Source organism: Nanorana parkeri, unplaced genomic scaffold, assembly GCF_000935625.1.
Source record: "Nanorana parkeri isolate BGI_ZX_2015 unplaced genomic scaffold, ASM93562v1 scaffold651, whole genome shotgun sequence".
NCBI classification, from domain to species: domain Eukaryota; kingdom Metazoa; phylum Chordata; class Amphibia; order Anura; family Dicroglossidae; genus Nanorana; species Nanorana parkeri.
The window spans coordinates 444,446-467,000 of NW_017306919.1; the positions used below are offsets into that span (position 1 = coordinate 444,446).

At 42.2% G+C, this 22,555-nt stretch overlaps 1 protein-coding gene across 1 annotated transcript in view; it reads left to right on the forward strand.

Annotated features, from left to right (window-relative positions):
• Nucleotides 1–22,555, forward strand: part of LOC108792504 (piggyBac transposable element-derived protein 4-like) — a 145,155-nt gene that overhangs the window by 111,651 nt on the left and 10,949 nt on the right. Inside the window, exon 5 of the mRNA XM_018563296.1 lies at nucleotides 12,947–14,548. Coding sequence (XP_018418798.1) covers nucleotides 12,947–14,548 — 1,602 coding nt within the window. The remainder of the gene's footprint in view (nucleotides 1–12,946; nucleotides 14,549–22,555) is intronic.

A 22,555-nucleotide genomic window follows, 5' to 3' on the forward strand; every position in this document is an offset into this window, starting at 1 on the left:
AATAGATTTAACTCTTTATAGTTAGGAACCTTGTATTGGAAGTGGAATTTGTAGTTTTGTAGAAATATATTAAAGGTAAAGAACAACATGCATGTAAAAGCAATTAACAAATTTAGAACTCACAGTGCTTGTAGTTTGAGCTTCTTAAAAAAGGGTAAACCTTCTTTTTGTGCCAAAGTACAATAACACATGGCCATGCCTCCCAACTGTCCTAATGTATTGATCTCTAGAAATATTTACCATTTACAAACCATAAAGTGTTATACTACATTAAAAATTCCATCCAACATCTAAATTGTTGCATTTCCTATTTTAAAAACCCAGTAAAAAGCAAAAGCATTGGAGAAAAACACTTGTGCGATTAAGCAATCATTTTCTGCATATTATATCTTTAGGGCCTTAGTAATTGAAGGTATGGCAGGGGCATGTCTGTTGCCTACATACCTTGTACTTTAGTGGGATTTTAATATTAACCTATACTGTATATTTCATATTGATATTAATCATCAAAAACACTATTATTAATAATATTGAGCTTCATTCACACTTGCAACTTGCGGTTTTTTATAAATCTGTCTGCAAAATCTCTCAAACTAGTTGATTCGTTTATGCTTTTGGATGCTTAAAATGATGCGCTCTTACACACATATGTGTTTAGATGCATCTGTCCTTTGTCCATTGAAACAGTCCATTGAAGTAGTCAATGATATTTCAGAAAATAAATGCATCTTGCGTTTACATGCATTTACATGTGTTTTAGTGGCATTTAGAAGTTCCAATTAATCCCTGGACCCACCTAACTTCTATTATTTTTAATTTTTCCAATTTCCATCGGAAATCATTAGATGCCTATATATGCATTTAGAAAATCATTTAAAATGCATATAAATGCATCTAATTGCACCTAGTGTGAATGTAGCCTTATAGTTAGGTTGCAGAAAGTTTTAGCCTTGCAGAGCATTTCACTTATAATAGATACATTTAAGATGAATCCTCTACTTTCATATTAGCAATGTATTGTAGAGAATGGTGAGTAAGTTTACTGTCCTGTATTTATATAATGCACAATTAATGGTGTCCTGATTTAGTGGAAACATCATATAAACAGTACATATAGTACATAGATAATGAGTTGTATGAATAAGCAACATGTAAAACATTTAGCTTTGTAGGTCGAGTTCATAAGCGACATTTAGTCCTCATAGTTTGAGGTAACAAGGGTTCAAAGGCAGAAAGTCATAAACATGTTTTTTGACCTTGGCTTAGGGAACAATAGGTCCAATGCCAAGACAGCTGTCTTCTAACCTTAATCTGAGGGAGTCCTATCAAGACAAGAAGAACCATTTAATATGCTTGGCATGATCAAGTACGAGGATGGCATTATTATCTGATTTTTGAACATAATTCAAGATAACACATATGGTTCTATTGTTCAAATCCCTATAAAAAGGGTCCAGCAAGCCCATATTATTTTAAGGAGCCTGAATTGCTGCATGTTACCGGCTAGCTGTGGAAACCTACTTCTTGGAGATCTGCCTGGTATCGATCCTGCATTTATTCTACTTCATACTAAAAGTTGTCCCTCTTTTTCCCCTAAGAAAGTTGGGAGGTATATGTAGCAGGGAACACTGTAGCCATTGAAGATGTACTGATATATGAGACCCTTTTTTTAAAATCAAAAATGCAATAATTAAGAGATTGATTGAAATTTCTAGTGTTGTACAGTATTTTACTTTAGGTTGTTAAATAGTAAATACAAATACCTTAGACCACATTGAGGGACAACAAAGGAGGAAAAAGGATAGAGGGATTTCGTTCCAAAAGAGGAACAGTTGTGCACTGTGCAGGGTGACACCTTTCAGGAACTGTAAGCTCTTTTGTCAAGCAGTGACTCATTCCTTTGGCACTTGTTATTGTTCCTGGTAAGCAAGTCGTGTGCCTTCTGTGTGAAGGGTATTGGGTATTAGAGGCCAATAAGATTTAAAAATTACAGTCACATGACTAAAATAAAGTTAATTATTCTTGTAATAAAGGTTTGTGAATCAAGCCTAATATCTATTTTCATTTTGTGGATAATAGTGGCCATTCAAACACTGTACTTGAGACAAAGGATGCATTACTTGGAACATATCATGTTCCCTTTAATGTCATTTTTACATTCAGTAATCTTAGTTGAACATTCTAGCATGAACACATAGACATCTGGTTATCCTTGACCCATAGTTAAGATTCTTCTCTTGAGCTTCTCTGTATTTCCATTCACTGTAATTACAAGCTGCCACAGTTCAGCTTACCTTCATTCTGCAGTTTGTGGTGTTCATAATTACCAGTGAGTTTCTCCTATGTTTTGTAGAGATGTTCATTGAAATAACAACATCTCACATCCATAACTAAAGATCTCACATCCGCAAAACCTACGTCTTAAGCTTTAAAGGAGAACTATGAGGTGAGTGATTTCCACTCATCCTCATTGTTACAGCCGACCTCTAAAGAAGCTGTCGCAGGTCGGCTCTATCGATGGGGAAGTGAGCAAAAACATGCACCGATCTGCTCACTTCCTGATTGTCTTCCTGCATTTCCTGCATAAATGTAAACATTTAAATTAACCCCACCATCTGCATGTGAATAAACACACACGCATTTTGCCACACATGTTGGGTATCGCTGCGAACACTGGAGTAAGAGCAATAATTCCTGGGCCATAATTTACTGTTAAATTGATGAGTGTAGGTAGGTGTGAGGTTTTTAAAGCGTGCCTATGGACAATTTTGAGTATCATCGTTTTTCACCATTGCATGGGCGCATGCAATTTTTAAGCATGACATGTTTGGTATCTATTTACTCGACATAACCTCATCTTTTATTTCTTATCCAAAAAGTAGGTATTATATTGTGTACACTAAAATTAATGTTAGTGTTTTTTAAACACGTTGATAAACGTGTGCAAATATCATGCAACATAAAAAAATACAGCCATCATTTTTTTATTCTACAGGGCCTTTGCTTTCAGAAAATATATAATTGTTTGGGGGTTTAAAGCCATTTTTTTATCCAAAAATTTAGATTTTAGCATGAATTAATAAACAGCTCTGGTACTACGGTGGTCAAACAATGTTAAATTAAAAGATAGGAATGTTCTTATTACATTGTATTCCTTCCACTTTACCATTACCTGTTAGTATTCTATTTAAAGAATATTCTTTTGCTGAAGTCACTTTACTACGTGACATTTACATAGTCATATTATGTTTTGCATTTTTTGTTTGGTTGCCATGGCTACAGGCTTCACAGTTACTGAATGTTTGCAAAAGTATGTATTCCAGTGACCACATCACAAATATATTTTCGGCCAATATGTACAAATGTAAGTAATGGAACTCCAGCATCATTTGTCTGGCCTTGATGTAAGCAGATGTATGCCCATTTCAATTATTTGTAGCTTATTTAAATCATGTAAACATACAGAACCTGTATGAATCTTATTAGAAGATCGCAAAGCCCATAGCAATAAAGCAATACATCATGTAAAATTATCAGAAGGTTAACTACGGGTTTGTCTACATTTTTGTCTACTAAACCTGAACGCAAGACAAACAGTTAAATACACAAATATAAACCTGCCAAACGATTTGCATTTCCGTCAATCCAGTCCTGAGAGTTACACAGCTTTGTCACACATCTCTTTACATTTCTGATTCTTTCTGTCACACCGCTCTCTCCTCCTACTGGCATGTCCCATGCTGGCAGATAAGCACTACAGCACACCTACTTGTTTCCTTGTGCTGCTTCTCGCTCTCACAGTCTGAGCTCTGCTTAAGGCCCCATTCACACTGAGTGATTTATCGCGCGATTTTAGCAGCTATATCGCTCATAATTTCCACGCGATATCGCTCTATGTAGCTTCTCCAATCCATTTCAATGGAGCTGTTCACATCTCGCTGCTCAATATCGCTTGTAGCTCGTCGCTGTAGCTTGTCGCTCCTACATGACCCTTTTTTCTGAGGATTTCGAGCGATTTTGCTCCTGATTGCATACAGCCCAATAGGAAAATGTTGCGCGACGTCGCGCAATATCGCACATATAAAATTGCGCGGAAAATCGTGCAATTTTTATGTCGCTCAGTGTGAATGGGGCCTTAGAGGCACTGCAAGAGTCTGATACTAGGTCAATTGCAGCTTGCCTTTAAAAAATCCATTTACAGAAGAACTCAGGAAAATCAGAAACTTACCCTTGCAGTGGGGCTGCCCCTGCACTGCATTACAGCAATTACAGGCCACATAGATGGGCCAGCCAAGAGGACTGGGCAGAAGGTGGGAGCAAACACTGACTTCTAGGTTCATACTAGGGCGATCTGTGACCACGCGGCAATCAGGCATTAAACCAAGCAGATGGTCGCACGGTCACTGAATCACACACCGCCGCGGATCATGCTGGCGGTGCTACCCCATTCGTGCCAGTCAGATTGCACAGTTTCCCGCCATGATACCACCCGTGCAATCGCTCACGATCGTGGTTCAAAAAACTGTGCAGTGCGTGTCGCAAAAAGAGGTCCATGTACCTTTTTTCAGCGATTGCGGCGCAGATATAACCCTATTGAAATCGATGGGGCCACGCGGCAATTGCTGTGTGCAATTGTGCCGGGATCTCCGATATCTGAACCTAGCCTAGAGCAGGGTAGAAGCACATATAAATCTATATCCTTGAGAAAAGATACTTTTCTTTCTAGGTTTTAGCTAAGGACTTCTTTCATAGCCTTCTCATTTTGCATACTGTTTGAGTACTGTTCCCGGAAGCAGTGATAGAAATAGCTCATAGCTTTATTCTGTAGCACACAGGCATAGTCATCAGTGAGGAACATCCTTTCCCCCCAACAACCCTCAACAGTGTGTGTCTGTGGGCTTAAACTTTGGGTAAAAATATTCTTAACCCTTGCAGTGGGGCTATCACTGCATTGCAAGGGTCATTTTTGCCTAGGTTCAAAAATATCAAAGTTATACTCACCCAATCCTTGGAGCCAGGTTGCTCTTAGAACAGTCCCTCCTGCCTGTCTCCTTCAGTGCAGCGATGGTATGTCCCTCAGAGTTCTCACTTCCTGTACACAGTGGGTGGGGGGGGGGGGTTTATCAAAACTGGAGAAAACAGAATCTGGAGCAACCAATCAGCATCTTTCTCCAGTTTGCTCAGGTAAGATTTTAAAATGAGAGAGATAAGCTGATTGGCTGCAAATTTGCTCCAGATTTTGGCTGCTCCAGTTTTGATAAATACCCCCAGTGTATAGAGCATGATGACTCACAGGACTTAGACTGCTGCTCTCTCCTATCAGTCTGCTCCTTGCACTGCAGCACACCTCATTGGCTCCTTGTGCTGTTCTCTCATTCCCCTGCTCTGTGCTCTGCTGTACAAGAACTTCAAGAGCCTGATGACTAGTCAGGTACTTATACTACTTGCAGGGCAGCCATCAGAAATTTTGGTGCCCCTTACACGGCTTTAGGCTGGGCCCCCCCCACCCCGCCGCTGGACACAGGGCTTAGTGACGCGCTGGACGCAGGGCTTAGTGATGCGCTGGACGCAGGGCTTAGTGACGCGCTGGACATTGGACCCAACTGAGAGTGACCCTGCAGAGCCCACCATAGATGCTGCACAGCCCATCTGAAACTGTCTATGTTGGGCTTTGAAGGGGTCTCAGGTGGGCTGGTCAGGGCTGCATCCCTCCCCTCCTTTCCTTCCTTCCTTCCTAGCTCCTCTTAGCTGCACATATGGCCTCGTCTGCCCGCCGGACCGGCCAGAAGTGACGTCACGTCACTAACGTGACATCACTTCCGGCCAGTCTGACATCAGACGAGCAGCGTTGCTGATGGGGCCCTAGCTTGTCTCAAAGCCGCTGGAGCAGCAATGCTGGGGCCCTGCGCTGCTAGGGCCAGGCCTCCGCCTCCTTGCCCTTCACCGGCCAATAGTCATGTAAGGGACCCGGGTGGGCCCCCAGGCTGCCGGGGCCCCTTACATGAGTATCGACCGTACCCCCTGATGGCTGCCCTGACTACTTGCATTTGAAAAATACATTTGGTGATGTATTATTGATTACAGAGATGAATTCATAGGTGCCTTTTATAAAGTAGCTCCGTGGCGTTTTACCTTTAACAAAAAATGGCCCACCCCCTTCCGCCTCCTAGGGGTCCTTCTGTGTAGCTGGTAGGGATGCACTGATACTGATACTAGTATCAGTACTGATACTGTATTTGATGTATTAAATGTCACAATACGTAACCCGATACCAGAACCTGCAGTGCCGCTTTGGAGCATGGAGTTGGCTTCCTGGTCAATCAGGAAGCTGGGCCACGGGTAATGACTCATGGCCCGGCGCCCTGATTGTCCAGGAAGCCAACTCCATGCTGTATGGCTGGCTCAAAGCTGATTGGCTGGGAACAGAGGCGTTACTAGAAATCACAGGGGTCAATTTGGGGCCCTGTGATTTCTAGTTACACCCCTTGCAGAGCCCACCTGAGATCCCAAACAGCCCACCGAAGAGTGACCCTGTAGAGCCCACCATAGACCGTCACACCCCTGCACACCTCTTACCTGTCAGCCCCGATCTGCGGTCAGCCTCCTCCCCCGCCGTGCCTTGCTCAGCATGTTCGGCTGACCCGAAGTGCAGAAGGAGTTTGACTCAGCCGATCTAACATCTGGATCGGCTGAGCCGAACCTCCGGCAGGCTACTCACTGCTGTTCGGGCTATTCTTATAGATGCCGAACAGCAGTGAGTGAATAGCCGAATGCCTCTGAGCGGCATTTCGGCTCGGCTGTTCTGCTCGGTCCCTCAGAGGGACCGAGCAGAACAGAAAAATAGTTTAAAAAGTTAAATAAAAGTAAATAGAAAACGATTGTGCGAGCTAGCAGTGACAGCTAGCTCCGCCCAATAGTTTTCTATTGTCCGGCGGTTCTCCTGCCGTAAAAAAAAAAAAGAAAAAAAATCTCTCGGGCGCTCTGGGAGCCTCCCGCTCCCGGCCGCCCAGGAGAGAAACACTGATTTTTCTTTTTTTTTCTTTATTCTGACACGGAGCCGTGTCAGAATAGAAAAAAAAATAAAATGTTTTTGCCCATTGGAATGCATTGCCAGATTCCTATTGGCTATTTCAATTTGCAATAGCCAATAGTAAACTAGCATTGTACCGCCCTCTGCTGATGGACCTGATGGAGCCTAATGTTTATAGGCACATTATCCCCTTCAGTCAAACTGTGTGGTGTACTTCATAAGGAGCAGTATCCTTTGGATCTACATGAATGTGTAACAGTATATTAACATGTTTGCTATAATCCCGCCATCATTTTAGAATTAAATAAAACATAAATTTGTCTAAATATGGGACTGGAGAAAGATAGATACATATGTCTCTTGTACAGTGAGCCATTTCAACAAATACTGCTTTATCTCTGTCACTTATGCTTTTAGCCTGGTGAGGTCAAGTGGAGGGAACACCAGTTTCTGCTTAAGATGCACATCTGGTGTTTAGAACAGGTAATTTATCAAGGACCACTTTGGAAAATAAATGAACAAATTATGTGTGCTTTGAATAGTTTTTCATCTGGGAGCCATTGTTTGCGTCAGTTTAAAGGGATGTCATGCACAAATGGCCATATGACGTTTGTACATTATTCAGTTAGCTCTAGGCATTTATCGAATGTATAGTCATATATAGCATTTATGCTCTGTTGTGGCATATAAATATAGATCTGGAACACATTAGGGGGTCTATTCACTAAGCTGCTGTAGGCAGCCAAGTGAACGACCGACCCGAAGTGAAGTGAGCCGGACGCTGTTCGGCTATTCACTTCAGGTTTGTACGGCTGAAATCAGCCGTACATCGGGTGGCTTCGTGTGGCTTCGGGTCGGCCGAACATGCTCAGCAATCTGTCCAAATTCTAGTGTACCGGGTTCTAATATGGCTCCTTGATTGGTACAACTTCATACCTGGCGCCTGTTAAGTAGAACTATTGTTCCCATTTCTTTTGGAAAAGGGGACAATCTAAATATGTATTCCAGACATTTTCTATCATTATGGAAGAACTTTTTTGACTAACTGTTCTTCCAAAACATTACGTGATGGTTATGGCTGTATTAAAGCACTCAGTTGCAAAGGTACACAAAAATTTAGTGGTCCAAGGGTCCACATGGCACTTGACTAACAATTGAGATCCCAAATGCTTTTCTCACAATCAATTTTTGGGGCCCCTAAGAACTCAAAATGTTAAAGATGGTTGTGCAGTTGTGTACATAACATTTATCTCTGCCCTCCATTACTGAGACCTTTGTGTCTAAAGTTCTGAAGCCTTCTCACCTCTGCTCTATGTGCACCGCTGTGGAGGCAGGAAACCATCAGTGAAATTCCTATTGATTTGTATGGGGACACAACTAAAAGTAGTACACTGCTTGGAGTTCTTTCAGTGTTATATTCATTAATGAAGATTCTCTCTTGAACAATTTTTTTTTAAAAATTGTGACATTTACATCCCTAGATAAAAATTATAATAATGATAATAATAATAAAATAATGTTAAACTGATAGCTATAACTCCACAAATCATTCAGATTTGTCTAACCTATAGTAATAATTTTGATATATAGCAAAGATTTTACTTAAAGGAGAACTATGCGGTGAATGAAAATCACTCATCCTCATAGTTCGAGCCGACACGTGACAATTAAACTGTCACACGTCGGCTCAATAGATCGTGAAGTGAGCGGACACATACTGTCGCTCGCTCACTTCTCGATCATCTCCCTGCAGAGAGCAGTGACTGTCACTCACGGCTCCCTGCAGGGATCCCTCCCCACTCTGATCCTCCAGTGCTGATTAGAGGAACAGACGGGGGAGGGGGCGGATACAGCTGGCTCTCCCTCTAGATATGCAGTGACCCTTAAGAAAACTATGGGGGAAAACACTGACCCCATAGTTCTCTTTTAAAGTATAGGTCCACTTTTGAAGTTTTGAGAAACCCCCATTATACAGTATGTTTGTTATGTGTTCCCATTCACACTGCATTCTTACTTCTCTAGTTGTTTCTTTGGAGCAGGCCTTTGGGCAGACTGCAAGCTATTCTGAACAATTTCCATGTGAAAGTGGAGAGAAAAACTGGGGACACGCAGAGGGAAAGTGTATTAAATAACAACTCTAGGCAGTATAAAAATTAACCTTTGCAGCGAGGCTACCTTCACATTGCAAGGGTGAAGTGTTCGATTTGGTCTAGGGTGTAAATTAAAAAGATAAACTCAATCCTTCAATCCTGCCTGGCTGCTAGACCAGTCCCCAATGCCTCTTCTCTTTTGGGCTCGACGGTCTAAGAACCCTGGACATCTTAACGTCCATTTATTTGCATTGTATGTGAGGACACTGAGGGACATTCCAAAGCCAGGGCGGAGAGGGAGAGGAGTGATTGGTCACTGCCATGGGAAGAGGATTGGGTGAGTGTATCTTTTTATTTTACACCCTAGACCAAGACCAGCACTTAGCCCTTGCAGTATGGGGGTAGCTCCACTGCAAAGGTTCATTTTATTTTGCCTGGAGTTCTTCTTTAATGTACAATGCACCTCCCAAGCCTTGAAATCATTAACCCTTTATGTAAGGACAGTGTTCTAAGGGTTAATTATGGTATATTATAACTCATTATTATAACTCATTACATAGAAGGAGAATATTTCCCTTTTTGCATTTTCAGGGGAAAAAAGCAAGTAAAAAGGTAAGCAGCAATTTTTAAGTTGTGCTATATAAATGGGCACACAGAACAAATCTAAAGCAGGTGTCCAAATTTGGCTGCAAAAGTGGAAATACACTTTAAAGCATATCTAAACACAATTACAAAAATGTAAGCTTAACAGGCTTTAAATGTGGTGGCTGCATTTGTTTTTTGTTCCCCTTTTATTTTCACCTGTTAATCCTTCAAATAACACACTTCCTGTCCCTGGGTGGTTATGGTCACCCACTCCTTTGTATCTATGGAGGGAGCAATAGTTGTCACCCAGGCTGCTCTTCTGATTTGGACTACACCGATGTCTTCCTCTTATCATCTCTATTACATCAGGAGACAGGGGAATTAATACATAGTTACACAGTTAGTCAGGTTGAAAAAAGACACATGTCCATCAAGTTCAACCTATAGAGATATGAAAAAAAAAAGCCTAAACAGAATGCCATGGCCACAATTACCGCCTGTTGATCCAGAGGAAGGCAAAAAAAACCCCATATAAACCATGGTTCAATTTGCTCCAACAGGGGGAAAAAATCCTTCCTGATCCCATAAGGCAATCGGATATTCCCTGGATCAATAATCTCTGATGCTTAATATACCTATAATAACTCAATATCCAATCATATTCTGTGCATTTCGGAATACATCCAGATTTTTTTTAAACAATTAACTGAGCTAGCTAGAACTAGCTCTTGGGGGAGTCTATTTCACATTTTCACAGCTATAACTGTGAAGAATCCTTTCCATATGCAAAGGTTAAACCTCTTTTCCTCCAAATGCAGAGTGCCCCCTTGTCCTTTGCAGTGACCTTAACGTGAATAATTTGGCACCAAGCTCACTATATGGACCATTTATGTATTTATACATGGTGATCATGTCACCCCTTAATCGCCTCTTCTCCAGAGAGAACAAATTCAGGTCAGCTAACCTTTCCTCATAACTGAGCTCCTCCATGCCTCTTATGAGTTTAGTTGCCCTTCGCTGCACTTTCTCCAGTTCCACAACATCCTTTTTGTGAACTGGTGCCCAAAACTGAACTGCATATTCCAGGTGAGGTCTTACTAATGCTTTGTACAGGGGCAGGATTATGTCTCTATCTCTGGAGTCTATACCCCTCTTAATACAAGAAAGTATTGTGCTTGCTTTAGAACTGCGGCTTTACATTACATGCTATTATTCAGTCTATGATCTCTACCAGAACACCCAGATCTTTCTCCATCATTGACTCCCCCAAACATACTCCCCCTTGAGTGTATGACGCATGCATGTTTTTAGTCCCCAAGTGCAGAACTTTACATTAGCTGTTTATAGAAGACAGCATGGAAGAAAGCTAACATTATTCGTGATTTCAGTTCTATTTACAGGAAGTGACAAGGAAAATGTATTTCTGGCAGGATCAACAGGTATTTTCTGTACCTAGCCTGAAAAAAAATGAATCTGAGGACTGGAAAGCTGCAAAATGTTACATATTTATTCTTGGGTTTAGAAATATTTGATTGGAATTGCCCGAAATAAAACTTGATGCAGCTGAAAACGAATATGAAAAAAATGTTAGATAATGTTCTGTGTCTAATTTAGTGACACACAAGAGATGATAAGCAGCGGATGTAGCTCTGTGACATCCTGCTTCACACTTCACCACATGTTAGATGACTGCCTGAAAATAGGCATGGATATGCTATTATGGCTGCAAATCCCAGTGCACCCCCAGTCTTTCATACCCTTGGCCATGTCACTGGTAACTGATATAATTTTCCCTAATGCACTAAATAAAACCACAAATCTGTCACAGATTAAAGCCTCCTGTGAACTCTCTAAGAAAATAACCAAGAAACAACTCTTACAAGAGCCAGGGATATACAATCAGCATCTCATATGGAGGCTGTTAAGCTTTTCCTCTAAGGACCCCCGTTTCCTGTTATGTGTTGATTTTTTTTTTTACCCCACAGATTTTTTCTGCTTTTTTAATTAAGTTCATTGAGAAAACTGTGGGAAAGTTTTGTTTAATACGTTATCTGGCATGCCCAATAAATGTCTTTATTTAGCAAAAAGGAAAATTACATTGACATGGCGATACATTAAGCATGTCTAGAATGCAGTAAAATATAATTTCTCCGGGCGTTCTTTAATGATTGTGTTATTTTTAAACACTATTACTAGTTGTCTACCAATCTACTAATAACCTGCATTTTTTATTTATTTTTATTATTTTAATCTTGCCTCTTAGAGTTATGCAGTTAAAAGTATGGTTAAAAGTATAGTTGTTTTTTTTTTACATTACTACAGAAGGTCAGCTTGCATCTTTTGTTGACTTATATACACCAGCACACATATACAATGTAGAAAATACATTTTGTATTAAACGTCTGTTTGACTTTTCAGTCCCCACCAAAAGAAGAACTCCAGGGGGAAAAAAAAAAATTAACCCGGTATTAACAAAATTATACCCGAATCTCACAGCCGCCTGCCTGTTAGAGCGTTCCCTCCAGCCTGTCTCACCCTTCGCTCCAGCGATGGAATGTCGCTCAGTGTCCTCACATCCTATTGTATATTGGACGCAAAGACTCACAGGACCTTAGACCACTGGAGCAGAGGGGGAGAGAAGGTTGGAAGAATCAATCTAACAGCCATCCGGCTGCAAGATTTGGGTGAGTATAACTTTAGTTTTGCACCTAGATGAAAACAAGCACATAAACCCAATGCAAGGGTTAAGAAATGTTTTTCCCTGAGTTCTTTAACCTCCCTGGCGGTAATCCCGAGCATGACTCGGGGTAATTTTCTCTGCCAGGAGCGGTAACCCCGAGTCACGCTCGGGGTAACATTGCAGAGCTGTCAGCGGAGTTTCCTTACCTTCTCCTGGCGATCCAGCGATGTCATCCGCTATGATCGCCGGCGAGAATGATCTATGTCCTCCGCCATGATCGCCAGCCGGCATCTGACTTCCTGGCTCCGTTCCCTGCGAGCAGCAGCGGCGCATGGGAGCGGAACTGGGCGGCAAATTCAAAAGTGAAACACACATAAAAGAGCTTATACAGTGTAATCTGAGAGGACTACACTGTATCACCTCAGATCTGACACTTGATCACTGTACAGTGCCCCTTGCCTGCCATTTTACTGTGATTTGTGCTGTCATTTGTGCTCATAAAATTTTTATAACATGGCATCAAAAAAGCGCCACTTTACTACAAAAGCGTTTTTGGACCAGTTGAGTACAGCGACACGGAGGTGCTCGCAGAAGTGAGCGATAGTAAGTCGTGGGGAGATTTGTCGTCTGACACTGATCTGGCAAGTGACAACGGCGATGATCCTGCACCTGACCTCAACGATGTGCGCACTTGGTGCCCTATTGATTGCGATACGGACCAGGTAGCGCCCCCAAGATTCCCGTTCACTGGATCACCTGGGATGAAGGTAGATGTTGAGCGTGACAACCCTCTGGCATACCTGCAATTATTCCTCACTGAGGAGGTAATTGAAAAAATTGTCACGGAGACAAATCGCTACCAAGAGCAGCAATCCGCTACGCTGCATGCCAGGTTTTCCAGAAGCAGAAAGTGGGAACCGGTGACCAAAGAGGACATCTGGCAGTTTCTGGGACTCATCATTCTTCAGGGGGTGGTGGGGAAACCGCTCCAGAAATGGTACTGGACCACCAATAAGTTACTGGCCACTCCGTTTTTTGGCACCGTGATGTCAGAATACCGGTTTTCCCTCATCATGAAGTATTTCCACTTCACGAACAATGAAGAATTTAATGAGGCCACGCATCCTGCGCCCAAACTAAAACAAATCTGGGAGGTATGCCAAATGATTGTGACCAATTTCCAGCGGACCTACGTGCCAGAAAGGGACGTCAGCGTGGATGAAAGTTTGATGGCCTACAAGGGACGCCTAAGCTGGATACAGTACATTGCATCCAAAAGAGTGCGGTTTGGCATCAAATCCTATATGCTCTGCGAGTCATCCACTGGGTACATCTGGAATTCGGTCATTTACACCGGTAAAGGCACGAAGTTCAACCCCAGGTACAGCGGCTATGGGATGGCCACATCATCTGTCCTTACACTGCTGGAGCCATTGCTGAACCAGGGATATTGTGTGACCACGGACAATTTCTACACGTCTCCGGAACTGTATGAGGTTTTGCTACAAAACAAGACGGATGCATATGGTACCGTTAGGCCTAACCGACGTGACATGCCATCTATGTTTGCCAAGAAAAAACTAAAAACCGGAGAAATGGTTGCCTGGCAGAAGGGTAAGATGATGGCAATGCGATGGCGAGACAAGAAGGACGTGTGTCTTATGAGTTCTGTGCACAATACCTCCACTGCCATGGTCCACACAAAAGGTGGGAAAGATGTGCTGAAGCCGCAAGTCGTGATAGACTATAACAACACAATGGGAGGTGTCGACAGAGCCGATCAGGCAATGACATTTTATCCGGCTATGCGCAAACAACAAAAAAAATATTATAAGAAGATCTTCAGGCATCTTCTGGAACAATGCCTTTGGAATGCATATATCCTGCACAGAGCAAAGATTGACAAGCCTCTTGTTCATTCTGACTTTATCTGGAAGGTGGCTGAGCGGATTTTTCTCAACTACCAGACGCCATCAGTAGCTGTGAACAGACCTGGACGTCGTGCTGTTGACGTTGTCAATCCAGAACGCCTGACTGGTCGTCACTTTATGGACTACATTCCGCCAACCGCAAAAAAGGCAGCACCTACCAGGATGTGCGTAGTTTGCTGCTCAAAGAGAGATGGCAATGGAAAGAAAGTCCGAAAAGAAACCAGGTTCCATTGTCCTGATTGTGACGTCGGACTTTGTGCAGTCCCATGTTTCAAAATTTATCACACTCAGGATGTTTATTGAATTTTCTTTGTTTGACAAATTTCATTATTTTTTATTACATTATTGAATAAAATTATATTATTTATTAAATTATAATTCATGATTTTGCGTTTCAAACTTTATCACTTCTGGGATGTCTACTAAAGTCTTGCTTGGTCAGGTTTAAGTAAGTAATTACTAAGAATTGCAGGCCTACAATACATAACACCAAATTTCTATGCAAAAAATTGTACAGCTTTTGGCACAAAATTCCTGACATAATCATACCGCCAGGGAGGTTAAGCTGGTCATACACCTTGCAATCTGATTAAACAGTCTTTTTAAAATCTATCCAGTTAAGTAGTATGACAGCATACGTGACTACCTAAAATTGAGTGGATTGAGTAAAGGTAGAACTTCTACTATATAGTTTTGGTAGTGCTAAATGATATTAAATAGAGATTACACATTCAGATTGCAAGTTATATGGCCCACGTTCATAAATTATGTATGAATCTTTTAGGAAAAGAAGGCAAAAATGTGTTTTTCAGTCTGAAAAATCTATCTACTTACTAGATTTTGCAAAGGGCTTCCTTGCCCACTTTTATTGAATCCAACTCAAAAGTCCACACAGGTTTACCCTCGCAGGGGTTTCAAACACAAAGTACAGTTTTCTTTCTTCAGCAAAATAGCACTTACAAAGTCCCCCGACTTTAGGTTGCGTGTTTACCAAACACTCTTCACCACACAGGTGACACACTCCTCAGTCCGCCAGCCACAGACTGGTCCCGGGGTTGAGCCCTCCTGACTCCTGCAGAGACCTCCTCTGTCACCCAGGTAGAGCCTTGAACCTGACCCAGCATCCTCCTCATAAGCGCTGTGCACAGGTGCACCATCATTTGGTGCTGGTCACCACTAAAGCCCGAGCCCAGGAATGGAGATTTCTTCCCTCCCAGTTCGCTTAGAAATCTCTCTATTTCAGATCTTTGTGTACACAGCCAAGAACTGCACAGGCTCTTAGATTTACAGGTATGTATCATCTCTGAGTCATCATCACAGTTCAGAAAGTAGATTATAATGATCCTGGATAATGGCTGAACAAAGATTGCTCTGTCGTTGTAGAGAGCAAAGCAGATTAAATATCTTTAGGGACTAATGTAATCTCTGAGAGGCAATTAATACTTGTAATTGTTACATTTATGTACATATTACTTACATGAGCGTACTTAGAGTAAATAATATATTAATGTTAGGTCCATTTTACTTACAAAGTCCTATTGACATGTAATTACTCTATAATGAATATCTTAGGGTGTGCGCTTACACAGTGGGAAGACCTGAAATCCTTATACCTAGGGATGTACCGATACAGGGCATTTTCACAAGTACTTGTACTCGTGAAAATGCCCTGATTCCAAAGGCTGATACCGGCCCTTTAAATTTTAAACAAGTTCAGCTGCCTCAGGTCCCACACTTGCTGGCGACATCAGGCACCCTGCTGGGGACCTCAGGTAGCTGTTTTTGCCTCTTCCTACTTCCTGGCGCCGACACACGATAGGACTGCCCCACACCTGCCTATACAGCTCCGGAGCCCAGCACAAGCCTGATTCCTACCCGTTCAGCCCGGCACTCACCTGCAGAGCCCTGGAGAGACCCAAACACTGCCCTGGTGAGTCCCAAACACAGCCCTGAAGAGATCTGCACGCAGCCCTGGTGAATCCTTAGCACAGCCCTGGTGAGTCCAAAAAGCAGCCCTGGCGAGATCCACATGCAGCCCTGGTGAGGCCCACATGCAACCCTGGTTAAACGTGCACGGGGCCCTGGTGAGTCCCAAACACAGCCCTGGTTAAACCCACACACTGCCCTTGTGAGTCCCAAACTCAGCCTTGGTTGAAACCCAAACGCAGCCCTGGAGAGATCTGCACGCAACCCTGGTGAGATTTGCACGCAGCCCTGGTGAGAACCAAACGCAGCCTTGGTGAGATCTGCACACAGCCCTGGTGAGACCGCACATAGCCCTGTATAACACGCCCCTCTGAAGAAGCCCCATTTGCTGGGGGGAAACGCATCAGGGAAAGCGTGATCTAAGCTTCCCTCACAGCTCAAAAGTACCTGCCAAATTATAAACGAATGGTTGGCTTAATGGAATAACACAGAGCGGACCGAGCGATGGCTGCTCAGACTCAAAAGCCGTAACTGCACCAGAGGTCTGAATGCAGAGTGTCTTTCACCCTAAAGATATCTTTATAATACTGATCGGTGCGGCAGTACTATGAGGAGATACCCTCCGACATCACTCACGAGTGAGACAACACTAAGCCACTGCAAGCATTTCGGGACACCACCGGGTGAATACCAACTTCTCAAACAATCTGTTGTGATTCCTTAATTATTACAAACCAGCAGCCACTAAACGTATACTTACTACTTCCACGTCATCTGAAGTTTTATGAGAAACCATAATCTGGCTGTGGAATTTGTTCGGACTGCTACAATGAAACACCACAAGGAATGAATGACTATTGAAACAAGGATACATCAGTGTTTGATCTACTTTCAGTGTTTGATCTACTGTCACTGGCTGCTCGTCACCCGTGAAGGGTAACTATAATCATTGCCACCGTTTATCTATGCACATATGAGCTGTTGCAGGGAAGCTTTGAGGTTTTAAGATTTTAATGTTTGTATTGTGTGGTTTATTTTCTACTTTATTAAAAACTATTTGTGATATAACTATCATGTTACTAATTATTAACTAGACAGCTCCATTTTGGGATTTCCTTGTTGCTTGAGGGAACCTTGTTTGTTATAATGTTTATGGAAACCCAGGAGCCGAAATCATCTATTTTTTGCCACCCCATTCCCTTGTGTATAGAATAAAAGCCGTGTTTAACTACTGTTTAATCATGAATTGATGGGATCTGTAGTCCTCTATTGCTGGTTACCATTCTCCATTGCTGAATAATCAAGGATTGAGTTACATTTCTTCATAATTATAAAGAAACTGCCCTAAAATCATTAGGCTGTATTGTTTTTAAAATGTCACATGTCCCTTTAAGAAAAAGGATCGGTAATTGGTATGGGCAAGTACCTGAGGGAAAGTACTTAGTCTTAGCCTTGAAAAATTGGTATTGGGACATCCCTACATTTACCAATTGTGCGGCACTGACTAGGATGGCCAATGTACCTCTGTTTATCTATATGATGAGCAGAGGGTACCGTCAAGCAGGCACAACTGATTTTTTGTTCTGGTGATGTGTGGTCATGTGCTGACATGAAATCTATGCTGCAGTTACATCCTTCATATAGATCAGCCTTTCTCAAGCAGCAACCAACTTTTAGCTTAACCTAATATGTTATGGTAAGAGGCGCTTAGTGATGATTTACTAAAGGCAAATAGGCTGTGTACTTCCCAAGGCAATTTGTGTTTTGAAACAGAATTATCATTACTTAGTAAATGTGTGATTTTTACTTGCACATAATTTGGTGATGAAAGTCAGCAGAACTTCACCCAATTCACTTAGCTAAAAGGAAACTCCCCCCTGCAAAGTGCAAATTCTCTTGCAAAGTGAACAGCCTATTTTCCTTTGAATCAAACTCTCAGGATAGGTTGCTGCATTTTGCACATTACCATTGCATGCATTGAATAAGCCTGACATTACTGGGTATGGCAGTATATCAATTAAATACCATTGTTTAATCATTCTTTCTGCCTTCTGAGCTTAAAGAAAATGATAAAAATTGTAGTCACTGGAAAACTAGGACACGTGGGAACCTTAGCGATGATAGATCATGCAACATAAAACCCAAATACTCTGGAGAGCTAAGAAAATAAATCATTTTCTCCTCACCCGTACGCGCAGTTAATCAGTTCATAAGCTAGAAAGAGCTCAGCAGACTAAATAGGAGTGGTGGTATCAGCAATAAACAATATTTTGTTAGCTAGAATATTATATAAGTCATGCGTTCTTGAATTGTTCTTTATCTCTCAAGCCATGGCTCAATCAACTATACCTAATTCATCAAGATCATTAGTCTGTTTTGAATATGTTACTATCAGGGGCGTAACTAGAAATCACAGGGCCCCATAGCAAAATTTTGTATGGGGCCCCGTGATTGCTAGTCATGCCACTTGCAGAGCCCCAGCGGAGAGTGACCCTGCAGAGCCCACCATAGACTCTCAATAATGGGCTCTGCAGGGTCTGAGATCTCTTACCTGTCAGCGCCTCTGTGGTCACCGGGCCCCGACTCCTGTTCCGTCCCCGGGCCCCGCTTCCTCTGCTATCGACGTGCCCCGCCTTCTCTTACATCACTGGCCCCACCTGCTCTTAGGTCGCTGGCCAGTGATGTAAGAGGAGGCGGGCCCCGCCTCCTCCATTCCGAACACCGCCCTCATCTGCCGCAGCGGCTGGCTGTCACTGACACAGCTCCGCAGCGGCTATGAGGGGAAATGCGCCGTGGCCGCTGCTGAGCTGTGTCTGTGACAGCCAGCACCCCCACATGCCATAGCGACCCAGGCGGCCCTGGCCGGGCCCCCCTGTGCCCGGCCCCATAGCGGTTACTGGTTACTATCCTTGGTAATTACCAGTTCATGATGATGAGTATGAGGGAAAAAACAGTGGGTAAGGTGAAGGCAGCAGAAATAGAAATGCTACTGAGTTAGCATTTGTACCAGGAGAAGGGTTCGTTTTGATACTGATTTAAGAATACTCGCCTCTTTTTCCCCAATCTGTACCAATGGAACAATCAATAAGTGTTTATTAGCTTGTAGACAATTTATGGTCCCCAGTCTGAAAAACTCTTTAAGGAACAAAAGGTGAGATTGGCTACAAAGGAGCCCGGGGCTTTTTAGGTGCCACAAAATGGTACAATAACCAAATATTATTAAAAAAAAGTTTATTTTATTACAAAGATAAAACATAAGATAGAACATTATGGCCATTCCAAATAGTTCACAAATAGCAAAAATAAAGAAAATGACCATATACGTATCTTAGCCAAAATAATGCAGACTTGAATAGAAAGTAGATCCTCAATAGGCTCTATAGGTATCGGCGTGCGGCGTTTGCGTGCAGTTTCCGGGGGGGACGTTTAAGGGAAAGGACTCTCTGAAGTCGCTTGTCACTCCGCTCGAGGGCTGCCTGGGCATTTACAGGTAAGGGAATCACTGACATTTTTCCTATTAGGAGTAATTAATGTGTGGATTTTCACTCCCATTTCCTTGTTATGGAGAATAAAACATTCAACACACATAAGGACAATCGTTGAGGACCACTTACTCTCTTTGGGAATTTACATGGAGGTTGCTCCTCTTTTGGATCTCATTTGTGAATGCTTTATGACTTTAGGGTACACATTTGATAACACACGAACGTATCAATATACTTATGTGATAAATAATACATTACATATACACTCAGATGTGGTTAAATTTCGGCAGATATTGAGCCTGTCCTTGGTCTCCCCGGAAAGCCCCCACAGGAGTGGAATTGATGCACATCTCAGTCCATCCTCCCTCACCTGGAGCCCGTCCTTCTCCCTATTTTTAGACGCATTGCAACTTGGGGTAAACCTTATTTAATTATATGGCACCATGTCTCTGTACTTCTCTATGTCTGTCTATGGTTTCACATTACTATATATAACTAACAAGGAAGCATATTTGTATGTGTTATACAGTATATTGAATTGTATTTAACGTAATATAACGAAATCTGTTGTATAGAGAATATATGTGTAACATATAATTTGTGGAACCATAGATTCTTATGAATAGGTTCCTGAAGAAGCAGCTCTCTGCGAAACGCGTAGAACCTATTGAGAATCTACTTTCTATTCAAGTCTCCTTTGTAGCCATTCTCTCCTTTTGTTTCTATATATATATATATCAGGGGTGTGATGCCACTCATTTGCTTCACATTCCCCTCTCTCTAAAATGAGCCAGTTATGCTTATGGGAAGTGGTGTTAATGGCGAGGACATAGAACTCTAGTTTATACTTTGTATTGCGGTCTAGAAGAATTTAAACCAAATACAGACATACATAGTTTAATCTTACCTCCTGAACGTTAGACCAAAGAGCATCAGATTTAACGGTTTACCTTCTATCAGCTTTGTTCAGGTCTTTAAAACACCATTCAGCTCCAGTCTGGGAGTGCTGAGATAGTAAAGTGTATCTGAACCCAAGAAATGTAATATATTGCAGCTTACCAGTCCTTAGATTTGATGACATAATTTACTCACTGTACTGTATGTATTGAGAAGCAATGTTGTCACCCTATGACAGTAAGTGTATTAGGACTTCAGAACACAGGTAATCTGACCAGGGCTAAGTATCCTACTGGATTTCTAGAAGAATCCATGATTTGCACTTACCAAACATATAACAACATTCTTACAACAGTATCACGTACCTGGCGGAGGACCGATTAGCTGAGGAGGCCTCCCTTGCAGCTCTTGTCTCACACCCCTGGATGTGGAAACAGGGAGCGAGTAGACAGAGAGAAGCACGGGTGCCAAAATGTTCAGACACGGTGCCTGGTACAAGTCCGGCAACTGGATCCCTGGAAGAATAAGCAGGGATGGTGCACAGCTGTGATGTCAGCGAGGTTTGCAGCAGAAACTGGAGCGAGGTCAAACAAGCCAGGGGTCAAGCCAGACGGTCAGCAAGGTACAGAAGGAGCAGGGAGCCCAGATAACAAGCAGAGGTCAGGGGCAGACAGCAATCAGTTGAAGTCAGCAGCAATCCGGGTCCAGGTAACAGGCAACAGATCAGCAGGAATACAAGCACAAGCTGAAAGACCATACAGCACTGACCCATTGGGCCAGCTGGTTTAAATAGGAGCATCTATCAGAGGGCCGTGAGTCATTTCCTGTGTCCCACTGTGTCACTTCCTGTGTGCCACTGTGTCGCTTCCCGTGTGCCACATTGTGCGTGCATGCGTGCTAACACATGTTTTCCGGCAACCCGGAAGACTGGGAACTGTGCATTCGTAGTAGCGCACAAGCTTCCGGCTATGGCTTTACAAACAGTATATTTAACAGACCAAAAAGGAACAATTAAGAAAAGTTAATTAATAGGATTTTCATATACTTACATATGCTTAAAATATATACATATTATACATACATACTGTATTACATATACATAAAAGGCAATGACTGGAGTGGCGGAAGAGTTTCTCTCTCCCCAATTGAGAACTAGGAGGTGCAAGATATCTGAGTGCGGCAATGACTGAAGTCAAGGAATAAGAATGGGGAAGACCCCAAATACAGGGATCTTTTGGGTATCTTGCTATGGTTGATTGGGTCATATGGCTGGTGATTGTACAGTATATCTTACTCTAATCTTGGTAAGGTAACAAGCATAAAGCAGTGTATATCAAGAACAATAAGGAATCAAAAGTGGGATTCGTCTATCAGAACAATATTTTTTTCATACCAAGGATGATGAGCCATTAAATAAGGGAGATTCTGGGGATGAAGGGAAACCTCCTCTATGCATACTATCTGCTTTTATGGACATGGGCTTTTAATGGGACACTTCCTGGTGAGGTTCTAGGACACACATGCACATGAATATCTTCCACATTTCCTGAAGAAGTGGTTGTCTCTTTGGAATGTGTAGAATACTGTTGTTGCCCTATCAGAAAATTCAGCATTGAAAGACCACACTAGTGGTGGAACAATGGCATAGTAGACTTCTGAGGGAAGTGATAATGTCTTTATTGATGCTGTTTTAATATCTGATTATTTTAAACAATGTGCTGAATAAAAGGGAGGTATGTTAAAGTAAGATTTAATGTATGTGTAACATTGTATTACACCAAAAATTTAGTAAATATCCTTGCGCCAATACACCTACCCTGCTGCATGCACTAAAAAAAGTAAAATTAATAACCAACAATAAATTAAACAGTGCCACGCTAAATCTCTCTATCTCTAAGTGCCAAATCCGAATGCAACAATATATATATATA